The sequence below is a fragment of the Henckelia pumila genome, chromosome 3 (assembly GCF_033568475.1).
Source record: "Henckelia pumila isolate YLH828 chromosome 3, ASM3356847v2, whole genome shotgun sequence".
NCBI lineage: Eukaryota > Viridiplantae > Streptophyta > Magnoliopsida > Lamiales > Gesneriaceae > Henckelia > Henckelia pumila.
In genome coordinates, this window is record NC_133122.1 from 37,975,824 (window position 1) to 37,997,891 (window position 22,068).

Consider the following 22,068-nt stretch of genomic DNA (forward strand, 5'->3'; position numbering starts at 1 on the left):
TTTTGTTTTTTGTTTTAAAATTTGATAATTATAATTAAATTAGGATAATAACTAATTTAGGATAAAATCATACCTAAATAAATATTTAAAAACTCAAACCCAGCCTATTAATCTGATAATAAACCAAAAATCCTTAAATATTAATTTAGAGGATTTTTAAAATTTAATAAAAGTCATTAAAATGACTTATTTTGGCTAAAAATCAACCCTTAAATAATTATATAAATAAATACTAAAATTTTCTTGACAAAATATCTTAAAATAATATTTTAAAGCTCATAAAACTCATAAAATATTTTTGGCTCAAAAGTTGGTATCTCGTCCGTCCACGGTCCCGTCTACACGATCAACTCAATAAAATTTTCAAAAATATAAAAATACAATAACTGCGGGTTAAATGATAAAATAAATTTAAATCATCCATATAATTCACATAATAACACATATAAGTCATTTAACCCAAATAAAATTTTTAAATAATTATTTTCCCTAATTATGCATGCGAATTTACGTATAAAAATTTTCGGGTGTTACAATTCTCCCCTCTTTAAATTGAATTTCGTCCTCGAAATTCGACTGATCAAATTCTAATATTGAAGTCCCTCAAAATTCTAATTTACTAACTCCACGATTACTTATCTAGTTCTCAAGTTTCAGTATCTCAAAGTCACGTAATCGCAATTCATAACTAAGTATTTTAAAACTTTGCTAACGTAAAGTTTTAAGTCATAACATATGCTCCTGATAAATCATAATAAATTATTTAAAACTTACAGACCGATAGTGGGATTTCTGAGCTTCACGTGGCAGATGGACACCCTCCAAGGACCGTGCTTTGATACCAATTGAAACATCTACTACTAATAAATGCGGAAAAATTTTATTTTTTTTTTAAAAAAAATATACTATACATATATGCCCATACATATATGTATAAACATTTAAAATAATACTAACAAATAAATTCTTTTAATGATAACTTAAATAAATAAAAATCTTGAAACACGCAATATTAATAAAAATCCGTAACCCAAAAATTCAAACTCATGCATGCGAAAATAAACATAAATAAAACTTTGAAATATGTTTTAAAAACCCTAATAAAGTATCTCAATATAATAATAACTCTTCCATGCGACGGTCACGGGCCAACTGTCATGCTTGCTCATACATCCTCGCCACCGGTAGGAGCTACAAATGAATTATTGTACTCACCTGCACCATATAAGCATAGTGAGCCTAAAGGCTCAACATGTCTAAACCTTTGTAACAATGGTTAAAATAATGCATTACATAATCATACTAATACATATAATCATCATGAATATGCATGCATGCTCGTAAAATAATGCACCATGAATTCTTGCTAGCCATAATTATGATCATCATACATACATCATAACTAATCATACATAGCATAAATTGAGCATGTCATAATCATAAAAACTGTGTAGGTCATATCCATGAGTGTGGCTCGTAATCATGAGCGACTGATCAGTCTAAGAACCATCGTACGTGGCGGTGGATAAATCCACCTCTATGCTGGTAGTAAACTACCTCTGTGCCAGTGATAAAATCACTTCTATGCCGGTAGTAAAACTACCTCTGTGCCGGTGGTAAACCACCTCTGTGCTGCCACATCACTTCAATTTCCATAAAAATATTTTTCATGCTCAATTCTTAATCATAAACACATCATAAAATATTTCATGTATGCATGCACTTAAAATATGTCCGTAATATATATTTAATTAATTTTCATAATAAATATACTTATACTTAAAATATAAACTGCATGCATAAAATAATTAAATATATATTCTGGACTTAGTTATTTTTTCATGGGTTGGTCCAGACTGCTGGTCACTCACTCTAAGCTCATTAAACTTAAATTAAAGCCCAATAATCATATCTTAGCCCAAATAACTTGATTAACTTAACTGGGCCTAAATAAAAATATTTAAGCCCATTAACTTAATTAAACCCAATAAAATTCCTGACCGGCCCAAAAATCCACTGACTGGCCCAAAAATATTCATGGGCTCCCAAGCCCATAAAAATCATTGGGCTAACTTAAATAAATTATTTAAGGCCCAAATAAAATTATTTGGAGGCCCAAAAAATTTTCTAACTAATTTTAAAGCCCAAAAATCAATTAAAACATTAATTACTTAAAAATTAAAATACCCGAGCTCGGCCCACCTAACCCGGACCCGGACCCAACTGACCCGACCCAGGCCCCAACCCGACCCGGGAAACAACCAAAACCCATAACCCGATTCCCCCTTTCTTTCCCTCGGATCGGCCGTGAGCTGCAGGTTTTACAGCCTGTTTCCGGACATCTGCGGCCACCCAATGGCCGGAGATCCACCATCACTGGCTATCAGACTTCGAGACCTTTCCAAAAAGCTAGGAACCAACCCAAACCATGCACCGTAGGTGGAGAACGAACCCAAACACCAAGCATCATCTGTACTCGCGCGTGCAGGTGAGCGACTCGGCCAAAACCAATCGTTCTCCCTACTCCGATCATATTTTTCCCTCAAATCACTTCTCACTTATAGCCAACATCTAGAGGTTTCTATCAAGACAAAATTCAGCCCAAACCGTGGCCTGAGTAGCCCAGACGAAGCCTCGCACTAAGGCTAATCCCAGCTCGCGCTTAGACAGGAGCAGCGACTGTATTTTTGATCGTGCCGCTTGCTCCGACCACCAATGACCGTGAGACCACTTGAAAAAACTTAGCCAACATCTAAGGGGTTCCAAGGAAACCGATCTTACATCAAACCATAGACTGAGGAAGGAGAACGAGCCTCTCTTCCACAGAACCCTTGAACTGCGCGATCTGATGCAATATAAAGTAAAACTCACGTTTCCAGCTTGTTCCACCTTAAAATTCTAACCCAGATCGATCCTAAGGACACTAATACACGTCTATAATCATCCGCCAGCATCCGGATCCATTCCCTTTCATAAAAACGTGGCCATGCATATGAAAATCAAGCAAACAAGATAGTTATACGGGTTCTAGCCATAAATCTTCATGAACTAAAAAAAAAACAGAAACACAACCATGTGATCGGACAGAAACAGGTTATATAGCTTATATGGTGTTAAAGGAAGGAATTAAACATGCCTTGATGATTTATTTGAAGCTAAACGTGCGTGTATGGGTTCCGGGGCGACGAAATCCAACTTTTCTGAGGAAATCGGCTATGGAGGATGTTGGGAGGTGGCTGATCGTGAAGAGAGAATGGAGAGGAGGATGGAGTCGGCTGAATGGAGTTTAGGGTAAGGTAGGATAGGTTTTTTGTTTTTTTTTAAAAAATTTGATAATTATAATTAAATTAGGATAATAACTAATTTAGGATAAAATCATACCTAAATAAATATTTAAAAACTCAAACCCAGCCTATTAATCTGATAATAAACCAAAAATCCCGAAATAATAATTTAGAGGATTTTTAAAATTTAATAATAGTCAGTAAAATGACTTATTTTGGCTAAAAATCAACACTTAAATAATTATATAAATAAATACTAAAATTTTCTTGACAAAATATCTTAAAATAATATTTTAAGGCTCATAAAACTCATAAAATATTTTTGGCTCAAAAGTTGGTATCTCGTATGTCTACGGTCCTGTCTACACGATCAACTCAATAAAATTTTCAAAAATATAAAAAAACAATAAATGCGGGTTAAATGATAAAATAAATTTAAATCATCCATATAATTCACATAATAACACATATAAGTCATTTAACCCAAATAAAATTTTTAAATAATTATTTTCCCTAATTATGCATGCGAATTTACGTATAAAAATTTTCGGGTGTTACAAATATGGTGACCTACACCGTGATCACCTACTAATCAAGATCCTACGCATGCAATTAAAAATAATCAAATGAAATAATCAGAATCTAACTACGGAAGCTAAATCAATAATAATACCCCGGCAGAATACAACTGGTAATCAAATCCCAATAAGATACAACCAAATCGAATAACTAAGGACAGAGGAAAAATACCCCAACTGAACCCCACAGTACTGCCTCGGCACCTGACTAAATCCCAGTCTCCTGGTGAACCACCTGCAACTGCCCCGTCGAATGTGGTGTCCAATAAACAGTACGCGGACGTGAACATAAAATGCTCAGCACAAGAGTATGAGTATAAAATAATTATATGTGCATTTATGCAAGTGTACCGGGTACTAAGACACACAGGTTAAGAAACAAGCTCATAAACCGGGCCCAGTATATATAGCACGTTGCGTCGTCGCATCAAGAGGTGGCTCCTATACCCAGTGGATAATGGTGACCTAATACTAGTACGAATGTCCAACCATAACGGTGACCTGACACAAGACTTACGTATCCAACCATCCACAAATTTTAGGGTGAGCGCCCTACTATAGGATATCTCAAAGATACAGGATCGAGATGCTCATGTATGCAGCATACTGTCATGACATGTTATACAAATAAAGTCATATAAAACATGCAACCACATAATACATGCATACCCAGTCTGGATATCTCGAACATTACTTTCGTACCTGAATAATAATCCTAGATGTCTCCGCATCTAAAGTCCAGTACTCCAATCATTGTAATCATGCATCACTGATATAACTCTAACAGCCTATAATCACATGATTACTAAATCATTAAACAACATCTAACATGATCTAAAAGTCTTAACTAAACTATAACATACTCCCTATTTTCTGTAAGGATCTAGAGCTATACCTTTGTTCATCGTCAGCCCGCTGATGTCGAATGCCCCAGAGCTTGGGCACAACTCCGCTACGATCTCTGGACACCTCGCCAAAGCTCCGCTGCTTGGCCACTACAACGGACACAGTCCGTTATTTATAAAAATAATACTATCTACTCCAACTTTTTATAAAAGAGTCCCAAAGCCCTTAAAAATAAAGTCATCACGGAAGAGGAGAGGTTTGGAATGCCTTGAAAATGAAGCTTAGACGCCTATTTATAGGCCAGTGATCGGACGGTCTGTTATGGGATCGGACGGTCCGTTCTACGCATGGATTCCACGTGTAGATAGCATTTTGAAACCTGGTTCATAGTTGAGATCGGACGGTCCGTTCTGGTTCGGATGCTCCGAACTGCTTCGGATCTTTCGAACTCGTTGGCTGCTTCTGGATTATTTGAGACCCCCGGGACCCTACCTACCATTTTGGACCTTCCGGATATTTTTTTCCACTTATTTCACCAAATAATGACTCCTTAAACATGTTTTTATCACTTTTAAAATTATATGACATTTTCTTAACATGTTTTTTATCTTGTAAAATAGAACCGGACTACTAAATATACACCAAAACATTTGTATATAATAATTAATAACCTTCTACTTCCACATACACAATAAATTTTTTTTCAAAATATATGATTTCCTGTTATGTATATTTCTTTTGTTATCTGTAGTCATAATTATAGCTTTAATTAATCTATTTTCTTACCTCATTCTACTTAAGGTTGTCTTTGTTTGGACAGATGATATGTCAATGCATCACTACCACAAAGATCATGAGAGATTGTGAAAGAACTTTCACAATTTCAATGTTTTGAAGAGTACATATATTAAAAATTTTATTAAAACTTCAAGTGTTGCATTCATTGTTGGAAATTATGATCATTTATAAAAAATTCATGTTGTTTAAATTATAAGATTTTTTTTATTTGCAATTTTATTATACTGCAAAAAAAAAAAAAATCGGGTTTATGTAATCAACAAGTCATTTCGATTGTGAACCAATATACAATTATTATATTAAACCTTTAATCTAAGCATAATTTTATATCATAGTCCAATTATGTGTGCCTCGGTCACTATCAAAACACATCCAAGAAACAATTATAGCTATGTATACCTTTAAATTTCATGGTTGATTACGAGGCATAGTAACAAATTTTTTTGATCAAATCAACATTGTTATTTATTTTTTATTATTCGACCAGCCACTCAGGTGTTGATTATGAGGCATATGAACGAACATATATAGTTATTCCCCACTCAGGTGTTACTAGTTGCTTCTTTTGTAAATTTTACGAGGCATAGTAACAAAAATTTGCGATCAAATCGATGTATATATATATATATATCTGTCTAACTATGTATACCTTTAAATTTCATGGTTGATTACGCAAATTGAATCTTAAATTTTATTCTTATGATTTCATAATTGATAAATACTTTAAATGTTATTTAGTTCATAATGAAATTATAATTACTTTGTCATTTGCCACGATTTTACTTCATTTACACATTTCATTGTTTTTTTCTGAGTTTTTTTTGTAGGGTCTTAATTCCAAGTTTTCGAAACTGCTGACTACATGATTTAATGTTGTTTTCTTCTTAGTAGCATAAAATTTAATGTTTTTAAGTTTCATTTTGAATTAGTGAGAATTATTTTTCATGAATATTTTTTTTATTGCAATTTTAATGTTGGTGCATGAGTATGTTAATCATTTTCATCTATTATTTTCCCACAAATTTCAACATCATGACATTGGATTTTATGCAGCAGCCAACAACGACACTTCGGTTTCCTACGATTACTACAAGTCCACATAAATAAAAATCTAAGATGGAGTTGAGGGACGGTTAAGTTCAGAAATTGAAATGCAGGAATATCTCGAAAGTGCAACTGAAGAGATTGTTTATTTCATAGAACATGTATATATTAGAATTGTATTTACATTTTTTTTAGTTCAACGTCTTTCTAAAAGGTACATGATGTGTATATGTTTTAAATATTTTAGTTATCTAATTTGAGTATATTAAATTTATTTTGAAAATATGTATTAAGTTACACTTGAACGTATTTATCACATTTTTTCATTACACACGCAATACATGTTAATCTGAATAAAATGTAAAAGTTAATTTGGTAATTACCCTTTATTACCCCTAGAAAACAAAACACAAAACTTGTCTCTTGTCACAGAAAAATACAGTTGATCTGCTGTGGGGAAGGGGAAGTTAACTCCACAATCTTCCCTCCTCCAACTTCAAACCCTAAAATAAAAGATTATTCTATTCCTCCACTCTTTAACCACTCACCAAACATCTCATTTTCTCTCTCTACAGCGAAAAAAAGGAAGTGAAGGGGGAAAGGGTAGGCAGCCATGGGCGATCTTTCACCAAACTGCACCAGTAATGGCGCATAGAAGAAAAGCCCACAAGTTGAAAATACAAGAACAGCCCACATTGATGAAATTACTGCAATGGGGAAGCCGGAGGACGAGCAAAATTTGCCAAGTTCTGAACTTGTGGCTCAGGGTCCGAACCCTGGTGCAGGGGACTGTAATTGGTGCTGTTTGTTTTGCAGTAGGGTTGTAAAGTTGGTGTCTTGTAGATGCGTTTTTGTTTTGGTGCTTGGTGTTGCTGTGCTGTTGTCTGCTGTTTTTTGGCTGCCGTTTTTCCATTTTGGGGATCACAAAGATCTGGATCTGGACTATGGAGGTTTGTGGGTTTTGTGCATTATCTTTTTTTCTTTTTTGAATTCTCGAATTTTGAATGCCTTCTGTTTGGTTTATTTGAATTGGGGCTATCGTCATTATGTGGTTGCGTGTAGATCTGGCTGTGTTTTTTGTAATCACGCTTAATTTCATTAGTGGCTTCGGCATTTGGGTTTTATCCCACTACTCTTTTTTTTTTTTTGATTTAGATGCTTAATTTAATTGATTTGTACTTGCAATTTTCTTTTTTTTAATCAGCACATTTGGATTATTTATGCGGATTTAAAACTTTCCGGTCACTTGATGTTTTGCTGATAATCTCTTTCCTAGATTTTTGTTTGAATTATTTTGAATGGTGCCTAATGATTCAGAATCACTGAATTACAATGGCAAACAAACCTCACCCGAGCCGGGAAAATTTTTTTACCTAGGATTGAATTTTATCTGTTAACGGATAATATGTGATCTATGACAGTCTTGCTCGTGTTGAGGTTTTTATCTGTCTTTGACTAGTTGTTTTCCAAGTAGAATGTAATTTCTTAAAAAAAAATGCTTCTACTAATGCGTATTAGAAAGTGAAATTTGCTGTGTCTTTGTAACTTTATTTTGGGAATTATTGGTTACCAAGTTAGATGTGGTCCTAAGTCTGAAACATTTTGATATTGATGGGTTGTTGTTTACGGCATGGAAGCATAGTAGAATTTATTTAGTTCGTGTTAGGATTGAAGTATTTCATTCGAGGAACGGATTTGGAAGAAATGAAATATCAATTGCTGCCTTCTATCAATACTCTGAGACCTTTTAATTTTATCACAGATAAATATATTTTTTCCTTTTAAAATCATGAAGTGAATCTTGTTTTATGATGTTCCAATGATTTTGTTTTCCTGCTATCAAAATTTCTAAATAGTTTTCTAAACGAGTAAGTTATCTCACACTATACAGCTAGTTCTCTCAGGCAACATAGCATGAATTTGCAATTGACTGACTGACTAAAGATTTGTACCAAAAATAGTCTTTTTAGTTCACAAATGCTCCATGTGAGATCATGTTTTCAGTCTCCAATTTGTAGCACGGCAGTGTATATATTGTTGATGTCATTTTTAAGTGTCATTGTTCTTCGAATTAGATAGAGATTCGATGAGGTCAATGTACAAGGGTTATTAAAGAACTCGAAACTTCTATGTCTTAATTGCATTTTTGAGTTAATCTTTCTTTTAGTTTTAATGTTTTTGTGAGGGACAATATATGTTTTAACTAATAGTGAAGGATTACTTGTGAACAGAGTTACAATATGTAGGGATCAATTCAATTGTCCTTTTCATCAATCTGCAAATGCATAGGATTGAGAGATGTGTAAATCTTCTTAAGATGATAAAATTTATTAAGTTTCAGATAATTTACTTGGATGGAGCGTTAGTTATTTAGATCACAGTGGTACACAGGTTTCATTATGTACATCCATCTGACATGCACGCCTCTAAAGTCTGCGTGTAGTGTCTTTCCCCTCGATATTATGAGGTCCTGATTTTTTCTCACAGTTCTGTTCTTTAAATTCAATTTAACTTTTATTGCTTAGGGACTGAGGAAGGTGTTGGTTGCTGGTTTTATTTCATTTTTAGAGAATCAGATGGTAATTGACTAATTTCTACTTCGGAAGTATAGAAGTCTTATGCTGAGGCCTATCCTGCATTAACTCGAGGACTCTCAATTTTTAGGAATGGATATTTTTTCTCTTTTGCGAGCAATAAGAAAAGCATAGAATTTGAGCTAGACATCCTGTAAGGAAGTTGAAAAGAATAAGCTCAACTTGACTGGGATTGTTATAAAGTTCAAAGGGCCTTGAAGTTCATGTGATATCTGATGCTATATCATGAACATTTTCTCTGGTTGAGAACCAAAAGAATGAGCTTGTTTGCTATGATTTATTAATTGAACGTTAACCCGTAGTCATGTATTAGCCTAATTCAATGATTTTGTGTTTATGTTGAGATTAGACAGAAAATTTGAGTTATCAGTGTTTTTCGTTAGATTGGTTGAAAGAATTTTTCATGTTTGCACTTCCAACTTTTGTTTCTTAGAAACAAATATTAACATTTCGTTATGTTCTCCAGGTCATGATATAGTGGCAAGTTTTACTCTAAATAAGTCAGCTCCTTTTCTTGAAGACCATATGTCACAACTCGAGGATGATATTTTTGAAGAGATGAGCTTCACCACTACTAAAGTAATCTCATGGTTCTTACTTTATTTTTTGTTTAATAACTTTGTTGCTACTTTTCTTCTTGTTTTAAAATTCCTAATATATTCCTACCAGTTCAGTTGGCATATCATTGTTTCTAGACTTGGCAAAGTGTCTAGACAAGAATTTCAAACTTCAATATCCTGTTTTTGTGTTACGTATGTCACAGATCTCACAGTCATCCAATAGTATCAGCATTAATTGTGTTTTAAATCAGAAGGAAAGTTGTGCTACTTGTAATTGTTATTTGAAAACTGTCTTGTCCTGAGTAGGTTAGAGAAAGGCTAAAGGTCAATAAGAATAAAAGGCAAGCTGGATTCGTTGATGGTACTCTCTCTTAACTATCTGGTGGATTACGTGTCCAGAAAGGGTTCAAAACTAGTGGATCCATTTTGAACTCAAACTAGTTCATATAAAACCTAACTACCCATACTTTCATTGTGCTGTGTAAATCTTTCTTTTGGCATGCCTTGATTATGTTCTTTTTAGTTATTTAATCCTTGATGCATTTTCTTTTTGCATGCAGGTAGAAGTAATATCTTTAGAATCATCAGCTGGATCAAACATAACTAAAGTTGTGTTTTCAGTTGAATCGGACGCAACTTCCCAAAGTTTAATAAGAGCCTCTTTTGTATATCTAATCACACGCCAATCATCTCTTCATTTGACTGAATCTTTGTTCGGGGATCCTTCTTCTTTTAATGTGCTCAAATTCCGAGGAGGGATTACTGTTAGTCCTGTGCAGAAGGCTTTTCTTATGCAAAATGTTCAGATTTTATTCAACTTCACCTTGAACTTCTCCATAGATCTATTACTAACGAATTTCGAAGAACTTACCAGCCAACTGAATAAGGGCTTACAGCTGTCTCCATATGAGGTCCGTGGATATCGCTCCTTTGCCTCTTTCCGGTTAAATTGCTATTATAGTTATCAATTATACACGAATAATATCTTACTTTGCATATGATTTATTTCGTATCTCCTACACCTTTAGTTCAGAACCTGTAATATCTCTCGAAGAGTCTTTGCTGCTAAAATTTCTCACTTGCCTTGTTTTCTGAAGTGCAGAACTTGTATGTTAGGCTGACTAATCTAAAGGGTTCCACAGTGGCTCCTCCAACGACTGTTCAGTCGCAAGTTCTCTTGGCTGTGGGTATTAATCCCTCAAACTCAAGGTTAAAGCAGTTGGCTCAGACAATCACTGGTTCACATTCGAAAAATCTTGGCCTGAATAACACTGTTTTTGGTCGGGTTAAGCAAATACAACTTTCATCAATATTGCAGCACTCCCTCGGAAGTGATGGAAGCAGTCCATCTCCATCACCTTCACCTTCACAGCCTCCTCTTCCTCTTCCACGACCACCGCACCGCCTCCCCCACCACCGGCATGGGGCCACTCTTGTTCCTGCTATTGCTCCTTTACTGTCCCCGAGGAACGGTGGATATGTGATTGGGAAAAGGTCGCCTACACCTGCTCCCGTGCCTGCACCAATGCCAGGAAAGAAAAAAGCAGCAGAGCCTCCCGCTTGTCATTTTCGCTATAGGAATTGGTTTCCTTGGAAGCACAACAAGCATTCTGGTACAGCACCTTCCATGCCACCAGCTCATGCGCCACATGCTGCTTCACCACAACCTAAGGAAAATCCCTCGACACCCAGTTCGAATCCTGTTTCGGCAAGTAGTCCATTGCCAAATGTAGGTTCTGCTCATAGCCAGCCCCCATCAAAGGGTGTATTTCACGGCAGGCAGCAAAGTGCGATGCCTTTATTTTCACCCTCACCATCACCATGTGAGTATATACTCTTCTCTCTAGAATTGTCTGAGCATGTCTAAATGTGTGCACGAATGTTGCATGAGATAGGGTCAAGTCATGGATCTGTATCGGTGGTCTTTGCATAAATGTGTGTTTTTATATTCTTGTAAATTAAGAAAGTATTTGAAGTGGCCAACGTTGCAAGTCGTGGTCACGCGTCATACATGTCAAGGAGGAAAATGAGAAGAAAAAACAAGATATCCATGAAATTTCATTCAAACAAAATCAATCAGAGCGTATTTAAAATCGTTTAAACAAAGTTTGATACAATAAAATGAATAATCATTGGAATTCAAGATCCAGAGATAGATGTAACATTATGCTCAACTAAGATAAATGCATCGGTCAGTTTGTAATTTTGATTGCGTATATGCTATTTCTTTGCAGCTTGTGCAGGTATCTTCTCCCCAAACACACTGGCCCTGCCACTTTTTATATCTCTCGGATTGCTTTTGTAGCAACTAGAAAATGTGGAAGCATCATTCCGTCCGAGCCATACTGTCCTGAAACCTCAAAAAGCGCTTCTGTTCATCGCGCTCTCTTCAAACGAAACAAATCAAACTGCAGGAATTTTGCTGGTGAGGCCGATGCGAAAAGTGCCCGTCTCACCTTTGAGTGAGTGCATATATGTTGTCTTGTGGTTGTAAATAGTTGATCAAAAGTTAAGAGGGCAAGTGCATTAAGGTCAAAGTCACAGAGGTGACAGGCCATAAAATGACACGCATTCCCTGAGTTGTGTATCATACCTTATTCTACATAAATGTAAGCAAATTCAAGAGCATCATCCTTTTGTTCCTAATCTTTCACAAGCCTTCAGCCCATAATTTTTATGTCCTCTATTGAGCTTCCTGAATTCTATACCACACTTCGTCGTGATACAGGGGAAAAAGAACCAAATTGAGGTGAATATTATAATAATAAAATCCACATGTTTTAGTTTGAATCAAGAATATATTATTTAACATCGATGACTTAACCCAAAATAATAATTAAGTTTCATGTAATGGATGTTTTCAAGTCATCCAACATAGAAAATTCATTGTTAATGAACAAGAAGTTGGAAAAATATATTCGTGCATATATTGTGATAATATTACTATTGCGAGTAAAAAATATGTGACCTTTTAATGATAATCATATGATAATGTTTAAATTCTAGGACCTGAAATTGGAACATGGCATGTGTACACCCTTTTTTGCACCCGTTGATTAATTATGCACTCCAAGTAAAAATAATCGACACCCAAGTTTCCCTCTCAATTTTTTTTTTTGTTTTTTTTTGTTTTTTGTGTTACCCAGGTTTCCCTCACAAAAAAAAAAAAAAAAATTTGTTACCAAAGTTTTGCCCCTTTAAATTGATGTTTTCTAGAACTCAGAAATTCACAAAATTCGAAATATATATTTTTAAATTATTAGCATGTCAGTTTATTAATTCAACAACATATATCACAAGTGCTAGCTTTATGATCGAGCATTGTTGTGTTTTTCAAAATTTATAATTGAGGATGAAGTTACACCTTAAGACATGATTGATACATTATAATGAAATAAATTAGGAATGAAATCAATTTTAGAAATAGTTATATTTCATTATAAATTTATAATGATTGATGTTGGAAGAAATAAAAAAAATAATGAAATGAAATTATTTTTAATACTCAAATATTTTTAACCGAAACAAAAAATAATTACTCAAATGTGATGATATCATATCATATTCATCATCATCAAATAATAAAATAATAATTATTGATGCCCTATTAATTTTTATTAACTTATTGTTTTTAGTATAATAATATAAACTTATATCTTAATAATAATAAAAATATAATTATTTTTATATAATAAGAATAATAAAAATTTAAAGATATAATACTAATTTTTTAATATTAATAATAATAATATTAAATAATTATAATATATTTTTTTATAAAACTAATAAATAATATTTTTATAAATAATAATAATTATAGACAAATAAATAAATAAATCATAATACTAATAATTATTATTTATTATATAATAATAAAATAATTATATTAATTTATTATTTTATATATACGATTATAATAAATTATTATTATTATTATTATTTTTGAAGATATTATTATTATTATTATTATTATAATAATATAGGTGTATATTATTTGAAATAAAATATATATATGAAAAATTTTTGTACAAAAATAAAAATGAGAAATGAGAATGACCATTCTCATCCGAAATAGATGAAACAACCATTCAAATGGGAATGATCATTTTCATTCTCATTCCAATGGTCATACCAAACATAGATATGAGAAATGAGATGAAAATGTTCATCTCATTTCCAACTCATTCTCTCATACCGAACATGTCTTAAATCATCTTATTATTGTATTAAGTTGAGGGCTAGATCATCTATATACCTATTTATTAAGTAAGAAGATCTTAGATAAACTAACACGGGCTCTTATGATCAACTAATACAATCCATTATCTTTTAACTACTCCTTATGACTAATATTTTAAACAAAAAAACATTTATTTTTTGTTCTTATAAATTTATTAGATTTTTTTGAAATTAATTTTAATAAAAAATTTAATTTTTTCGTCACACACTATGTGTGCAAATACGCTAGTACTTATTAATTTCTAATTGATTCAGTAAATTTTTATTTGAAATTACAATTATACATTCATTATATAAACTTTATTGATGATTTTTTTTTCCTTTAAAATAAACTTTCGTGTTAAATATTTAGTCCTAGCTTTATCCATCTTTTAATTTTTCTATAATCTATCACTATTGGCAACAAAAATATACGAAAAATAGATAAAAGTATACGAGGACGTAAAACATGCAAAAAAAACCACTGGTTTAATAAATATTACGTTTCAATCAGTCTCCTAGTTGCAGTAATTTTTGGCTTATTGTTGAGTGCATTTGTCTTTGGATAGATCTCTTATGAGATGGTCTAAAAACTCTATATTAAAAATTTATTTTCGTGAGACACATCGATCCAATCTATATCTATAACGAAAAATAATAATTTTTCATGATTTATATTGAGCCGAAAATATATTTCATAAATATGATATGTGAAACTGTTTTAAGAGTTTTTGTGCTCACCCTGGATAATAGCAATAAGAAAAAAGCGCTTTAAAGAGTGGTTAATTAATTAATTAGTGACAATATGATTCGAGAACAAAAATTCCAATATAAACAAAGTTATGTGGAGAATCGTTGTTGCATTATTAGTGGTCGGTTCAAGTGACTTCCATGCGGATTAACCATTTGCGAGTGCTCTCGCCATTATCCAAAACGATTTCCATCATTTTACCAGCGTCAGCTCAAATGATTAGTTTATAAATATAATTTAAATTAAAAAAAGAAAAGAAAAGAAACTGATAAGAGTCTTGATTTTAAAAAACTCGAGATTGAAGTTCTTATGCAAATATAATAATATTAGACTTGATTCGAGTTATCACGATCTACTTCTATTTTTAAAACCAGATTACTTGGATCTCTCATATTTTTTTGACGTGAAATCGAATTAATTCCTAGCAAGTTCCGGCATAGTTTGGTTGGAGTGATAGGATAAGTAATCCATAGATAAGCAATATAATGTAAATTAAAAAAAAATAGTTAATATATTATTTGATTTGATGGATAGATTATAATTTATTTGATTTAATTGATGTAAAATTATTAATTAATAAATAGATAAATAATATGACAAAAATAAGACGAAATTGATTGGGATAAGTTATACATAGATTAATAATACATCAAACCAACAATGCCTATATAGTATATAATGAGACATCGATAGTGTTTAGGAGAGTTTTTAGAAAGTACTATGCATTGTTTGGTTTAATGTATTATTAATCTATGTATAACTTATCCCAATCAATTTCGCCTTTTTTTGTCATATTATTTATCTATTTATTAATTAATAATTTTACATCAATTAAATCAAATAAATTATAATCTATCAATCAAATCAAATAATGTATTAACTATTTTTTCTTATTTATTTTTAATTTACATTATATTGTTTATCTATGGATTACTTATCCTATCACTCAAACCAAACTATGTCTAATGTAGGAGAATTCACACGTTATCGTGAATATATATATAAAAAATAAATACACAAAAACTTTTATGAGATCATCTCAAATGTTAATTTATTGGGACAAATCTCTTATCTAATATTTCAAAAATATTATTTTTAATTGAAGATACGGATAGAATCAAAATGTCTCGCATATGAATCTACGAGACACTTTTACGAGACATACTAAACAAAATATGAAGAAGATAATAAATCTTATGCTGTCACAAGAAAACAAAAGTTAGTATGTGCAAGTTGCCAAAACGAATAACTACGCTTAGACGAATTACATCACTTTATAAATGTGCTCGCTCTTCTACTGATGTTGGTTCGGTGATATGTCAAAATGGAGTCTTATTAATGTTTAAAATATAGGGATAATTTGGTACGAACAATAAGACTCGACATCCTTGTTTCATTCGGCGCGGTTTGACTTCTATAATAATTAGACTTAAAAATAGTTATATAATTTATATATTACAATTTGTGATCGTAAATATATTATAAATCTTATATTGTTTTATCTAACGAGACAAGGGGACGATAAGTCTAACTCTATGAAATCATGATATAGACCAAGTAGAAACCGCAATTAGAGCCGTCAATTTAGTTAGGTCTGTTGGGTCGGTTCACTTTGCGACATAATTTAAGTGGGTTGGGTTGAAAATTTTTCAACCCAACTAAAGGTGGGCCAACCCACCTAGGCCCGCGACCCGCGCGGGTTGGCCCGCCGCGGGCCTGTAGAATTATTATTTTATTTTTATTTTTATTTTTATTGTGATATATGTATTTTTTAATGAAAGTTGTGAATTTTTTTTGATTTAATTACTTTATATAAAATTTACACGTATGAAATCAATAATTAAAATTTGTATTAATATGTTTTTATTAATATTAATTTATGAAATGAAATTTATAATTAATTATAATGATTTTTATTTATTTTTATTTGTAGTGAGCCAACCCGCGGGTTGGTTCGCTTAACCCGTAACCCACTTTGGGTAAAGTTGAGGATTTTCAGTCCGCCGAGATGATGGGCCGAACCGTCCTCGACCTGCGAAAAAGTGGGTTATTGGTGGGCCGATCCGCCCCACCATGAGTTGGCCCGTCTGACATCTCTAACCACGATGGAGACCAAATTGGTAAATCCAAAGAGCTGTGCCTAATTATATCGGCGAATATCATGTACATGGCTTTGCTGATATGCTAATAGAATAAAGTCCGAGCAATGCCCCCACCGGGGCATATATCCAATATAGGGGACAAAAAAAAAAAAACAAGGATTTGTCTAAAAAAAAGCCCCTTCAAATAACTCTCAAGAAAGCATTTGAACTCTTAAAATCTGAATTGAGAATTTTCACCATTTTTCAAGTTTTTTTTTAGAAGAAAAAATTGTTTTTCTTGGTCATTTATGTTTGTCACTTCGCGATTTCGATCCTCTATATTTTCAGATTTCAGTTTTATTCCGCTATCTTTGTTTTTTTGGCAATTTTAGTTTTTTTTTTCGATGTGGCGCTGATATGACACCAATGCAGTGTTGATGTGAAACTAACATGTATATTGTTATGTAAGCATTTTCGAAGAAAATGACTACAATTGCCAAAAATCGGAACATGCAAGACTAAAAATGAAATTTAAAAACATAGAGGACCGAAATCGCAAAGTGGCAAACATACACGACCAAAATTCCATTTTTTCAAAAAAAAATAGAAAATTTCCTACTCCGGTCGTACACATTGTCACGCCCCGAAACCGGGGTTAGTCGACATCGGCGTTATTTTCAAATAACATTAAAAAATAAGAAGCCTCATAGTAGAGACTTTAACCACAAACCAGTATATTATTTCATGACAAATTAAATTTGTTCTTATATTCCATAAAGAAAATCATAAACTAAGTACATCAGCGGAAGCTAAAACTTATCATCATAGGGACAAAAAACTCAAATGATAGCAACACTTCTAAATTTCTCCTCCTTCATCAGTCCAATATTAGCTAGGCTCTTCATCTTCAAGTTCTTCTTCATTTTTATGTTGGGAGAAAAGTAAGGGGGTGAGTGTTTTGGGAAATACCCAGCAAGTGGGGGCCGATCGAGCATAACAAATACCAAAGATATATTGACGTATATACGTATACAAAATCACGATTTTCAAAAGAGATAAGCATGTTGAATCTAAGACGAACAAAGAAGCCAACATAGCACTGAAAATCTTCTCATTTTCCATGGTTTACTGATCAGTCCCCTATATGTTACTCCTCTAAGGGGCGAGGCCAAAGAAACGGTTATTATAACTCACCACATCAGGCCCATATCAAATCAAATCATCGGAAATTCCTTAACCATTTTTAAATCGGCTCTTAACAGTACAATTCAAATAATTCAAACATGCTTTCGAATATTACATCAAGTTTCGAAGGAACGAATAGATTCAAAAAAGCATAGAAACGAGTATGAAATATGTCGATCAAGTTTTCGAAAAACAGAAAAAAACTAATTTTTTTTTAAAAAAATATATGCATAAGCCCATTTACCTTTTCTATTGACCTAGAATGCATATAGTGGAAAAATATTGTGGATCATCATCTATTAACAACCTCATGACATATCTTAATATTTATATACATTAAGAATCCTTAACTTGAACAAAATGCAAAATATTCAGTATCTTTGCTAGACAGACGAGTATTTCCCATGGCCAAAAAAAAATATGTAGAAGGCTTTCCCAAAAATTCTCTAAATTGTTTCAAAAATGAAAGTGGTTTTGGGATTTTATAGAGCAAACAAAATTAAATAATAAAAACGTAAGTTAGTGGTTAGAGGAAAAGTTAGGAAGATTTAATGACTATTTAGGATATAATTAAATTATGACTTGAAGACTAACTAATAATTCTAATAAATGTGAATTTAACTATATATTAATAATTTGTAAAAAATAATAAAGATACGTAAATATAAATAAGCTAATATATATATATATATATATATATATATGTGTGTGTGTGTGTGTGTGTGTGTGTGTGTGTGTGTGTATTCCCACAAGTTAATTTATTTTCTTGTAAATAAAAAAAATAAATCTATAGAATAGAAGCATGAGGTTTCTACTTTATTTTTGTGTAAGAATTTATACCCAAGACTAACTTAAAAGCTTTCAATAAAAAATAAGAAATTAATATCATAATGAACATGAATTTACAAAACAGCAACAAATTTTAAACACTAATAACTCCACATTAATATGACAATAAAGATAAATCATTATTTTGAAAATAATATTAGTCAATAAAAATAATAAGTTTTCTTTCAATGTAAAATTTATTTTAAAAGCCTTAATATACATTTAATATGAGAATCGAGATTTAGCCAAAAATTGGAATTAGAAATTTAATTTTTTATTTCACTAGTAGGTACAAAAATATATTTATAAATATATTTTTTTTATTATACAGTGAATTTGGTCACGAGTATCATACACATGAAGAAGATATAAAAAACCAAAGAACTAGAAGTGTTTTCCGTGTAGTCATATGTATTAAGTTTTACCCGTTCGTACTTTAGTTGATTTTGTCAAAATATATAATATATTATTGTTAAGTTTTGAATTTTTTATATTTACTTTCAAAAGACAGTATCTATTACTATTTATTAAGTCTAAACACCTTATAAAAACTGTGATATCTTGGTTTGTTTTTCATTTTTCCAAAATTGCCCCCTAACTAACTCACGTTCTTTGTTTTGGATCCTCAAATCTCTCTATTAAATATATAATATTCTTTAAACTCTTCTTGATTCTCATAATATTAATTTCATATAACAAACTGAACAAGAAAATAAAATTACAAAATATATTTCAAGGGCAATTTGCTCAAAAATCCCCAAATGCAAACATATTTTGCTTTGGGGTTTTTAGTCATAAAATGTGGTACAAAACAATACAATATGTGGTACAAAACCATACAAGATGTGGTACAAATTAACAAAAAATGTGGTACAAAAAAGTGGCTAGGAAGTGCAGAGCAAAACATGTTTGCATTGAGATTTTTGAGCAATTTGCACATATTTCAATTCATACAAATAATTTAATTTTCACGTGCGATTCTCCACGTGCATCGCATGTACCTTTTGATAGTATATAAAAAACATACATCTGATCGATGACCATGGATGTCTTACATCTTTCATATATCGTACGGATGCATAAAATCTTTATTTGTATATATGAGATTTTAAATTTAATGAAAAATCTACCTTTATCCCGAAAGTGAAGAGACTAGAGAGAGTACGTCGTCTTTTAAAATAAAGATCAATTTACGATCTGGGACCAAGAATTATTATAGCATCGACATACATAAATCTTTTAAGTTCCTTTTTTTTAAAAAAAAAAAAAATTAAATGGGGGATATATCTTTCGTTTAAGTTCGTCTCCCATCGATACATGGTGATTAAGGTGTGGATGGAATTTGAATATTGAATTTATAAAGAAAAGGAAAGTGGGCAAAAAATGCTCAAGAACTTGGGATTTTGCGATCTTACTCAGCTCTATATATCTCCATTTTTATTCCTGGTTCCATTCCGGAAGCATGAATGACCTTATATTATATATTATACGAACGTGATTATAATTAATGTATACTTGGCCAGAAACAGACCCTTGAATTTTCTTAAAGTTAAAGTGGAATCAGTTCCCAAGAATTTAATCCAAAGAAGGAAAATATCATTTTATCTATAAATTTAATTAAACGAGGAAGAATTTTATATATATTAGCGATCGACGCACACGCGTTGCGTGTGTAATATAATAATGAATAAGTATATATATTACATAATTTTATATGTTTTTCGAATTTAAAGCCAAGCAAAATAAGACTATTCATTGCATCAGAAATGAAATACATAAAAATTCAAAAATCCAAAACAGATATTAACAACCAACAAAAACCAAAGAGATTGGGAGTAAGATTTTCAAGTCCTCACCTTAGGTAAAAAATCTGAAATGGAAAATGTTGTACATTTGGAGAAAGTATGAGGATAAACGTGAATCAGTTTATGACAACATGGAATGAGAAGTGGGGGGTTAAAAAATTAATTAAAAAATAATTAAAAACTAATTAAACAATTAAACTTGAAGCTGAAAGATTATTGTCTAGAAAGGACAAAAAAAAGGAAAAATAAAGTTGGTGTCATCAAAACAATTTTTATAAGCTTTTCAACTATTATAAAATAGTATACATATATATATGTTTTAAAAGTAATTAAACATTCAAGTAAGTTTTGGTTATTTATATGTTCAACAAAAATGTAAATGGTTTTTATGAGGTGTCAAGTATTTAATTAAAGAATTGAAAACTAAAATTATTGTGTTTTATACGTTCTATCATGTACTCCACGATTTTGTCCTAAACTGACATTACAAACATATATAAAGATAAATACGACTAATTATGTATACACGAATATATTTTATCAATTAGTATAACATAGAATCATGTTGGGAGAGAACCAAATAAGGGATTTGTAAATTATAAGTGGGATTCTGAATCAGACGTCAGCAGATATTCGAAGTGGGCACATTGGAAAACACTAACTTTGAAAAAAAAAAACACTCATATTATATATATATATATATATTTATATATCGATATATATTATCGACACATGACAAGCGTGTTATGTAATTTTTGTGTTTGCAAAAAACACATTTTCAAATTTATATAATGGTTTCAAATTTTATTAATAGACAAATAAGTTTGGTCATTTTTTTTATATAATTTGTATTGGTTAATTAGTTAAAACATATGATGATTTTAAATGTAAATTTATATTGATGTCACATTCACGGATCAAGTGGATTAGTATAACATATATATTATTAACTAAATTTTAATTACGTTATATTAATCGACTTGGTTCCGTCACTGCAATGCTTAATTAAGTTCGATTACGCGACCATTTTTTAGGACGAAAATTTAATTTATTTTTAAAAATGAAAACAATTTTATAAATATGTATATTCATAGTTTAGATTTTAAAACTTGAAATATCTATTAAACTATATTTATGGATAATTTGTCATTTTATTTAATGTTTGTCTTAAATTTGAAAACGATTTTTCACGCTTAAACTTGACTTTCACATTTCGTTGCACTTTACGTTTTTTAGAACTTTGATATATATATATATATATATAATATATATATATATATAGTTCTTTTATGGTGTCCAACATTATATTCCCACTTCATGCCTACCATGTACAATAGATGAGTTGACCGGTACAATAGATGAGTTGACTTGTACATGGTGGGCATGAAGTGGGCATATAGTGTTGGGCACCATAAAAGAACTCTCTATATATATATATATATATAATATATTCGATTTATCATTTCTAAAAGCAATTTTCATGAAATTTTCTTCGG

The 22,068-nt window shown here is 31.5% G+C and overlaps 1 protein-coding gene across 1 annotated transcript; it reads left to right on the forward strand.

Moving 5' to 3' along the window:
* The first annotated feature begins 6,999 nt into the window (after positions 1-6,999).
* LOC140891684 (uncharacterized) lies at positions 7,000-12,335 on the forward strand. Its single transcript, XM_073300287.1, has 5 exons — positions 7,000-7,500; positions 9,611-9,723; positions 10,265-10,615; positions 10,807-11,527; positions 11,939-12,335. Exons 1-5 carry the CDS (start codon positions 7,263-7,265, stop codon positions 12,007-12,009), a joined length of 1,494 nt encoding a protein of 497 aa, XP_073156388.1. The 5' UTR covers positions 7,000-7,262; the 3' UTR covers positions 12,010-12,335.
* Positions 12,336-22,068: the final 9,733 nt, after the last annotated feature.

Bases quoted from the DNA above. Each gene is read 5' to 3' on its own strand.
- LOC140891684 (XM_073300287.1), top strand. From the start codon at position 7,263: ATGGGGAAGCCGGAGGACGAGCAAAATTTGCCAAGTTCTGAACTTGTG. The intron at 9,724-10,264 runs GTAATCTCATGG...TTTTGCATGCAG, and splicing joins TGAGCTTCACCACTACTAAA to GTAGAAGTAATATCTTTAGA. The intron at 11,528-11,938 runs GTGAGTATATAC...ATTTCTTTGCAG, and splicing joins TTCACCCTCACCATCACCAT to CTTGTGCAGGTATCTTCTCC.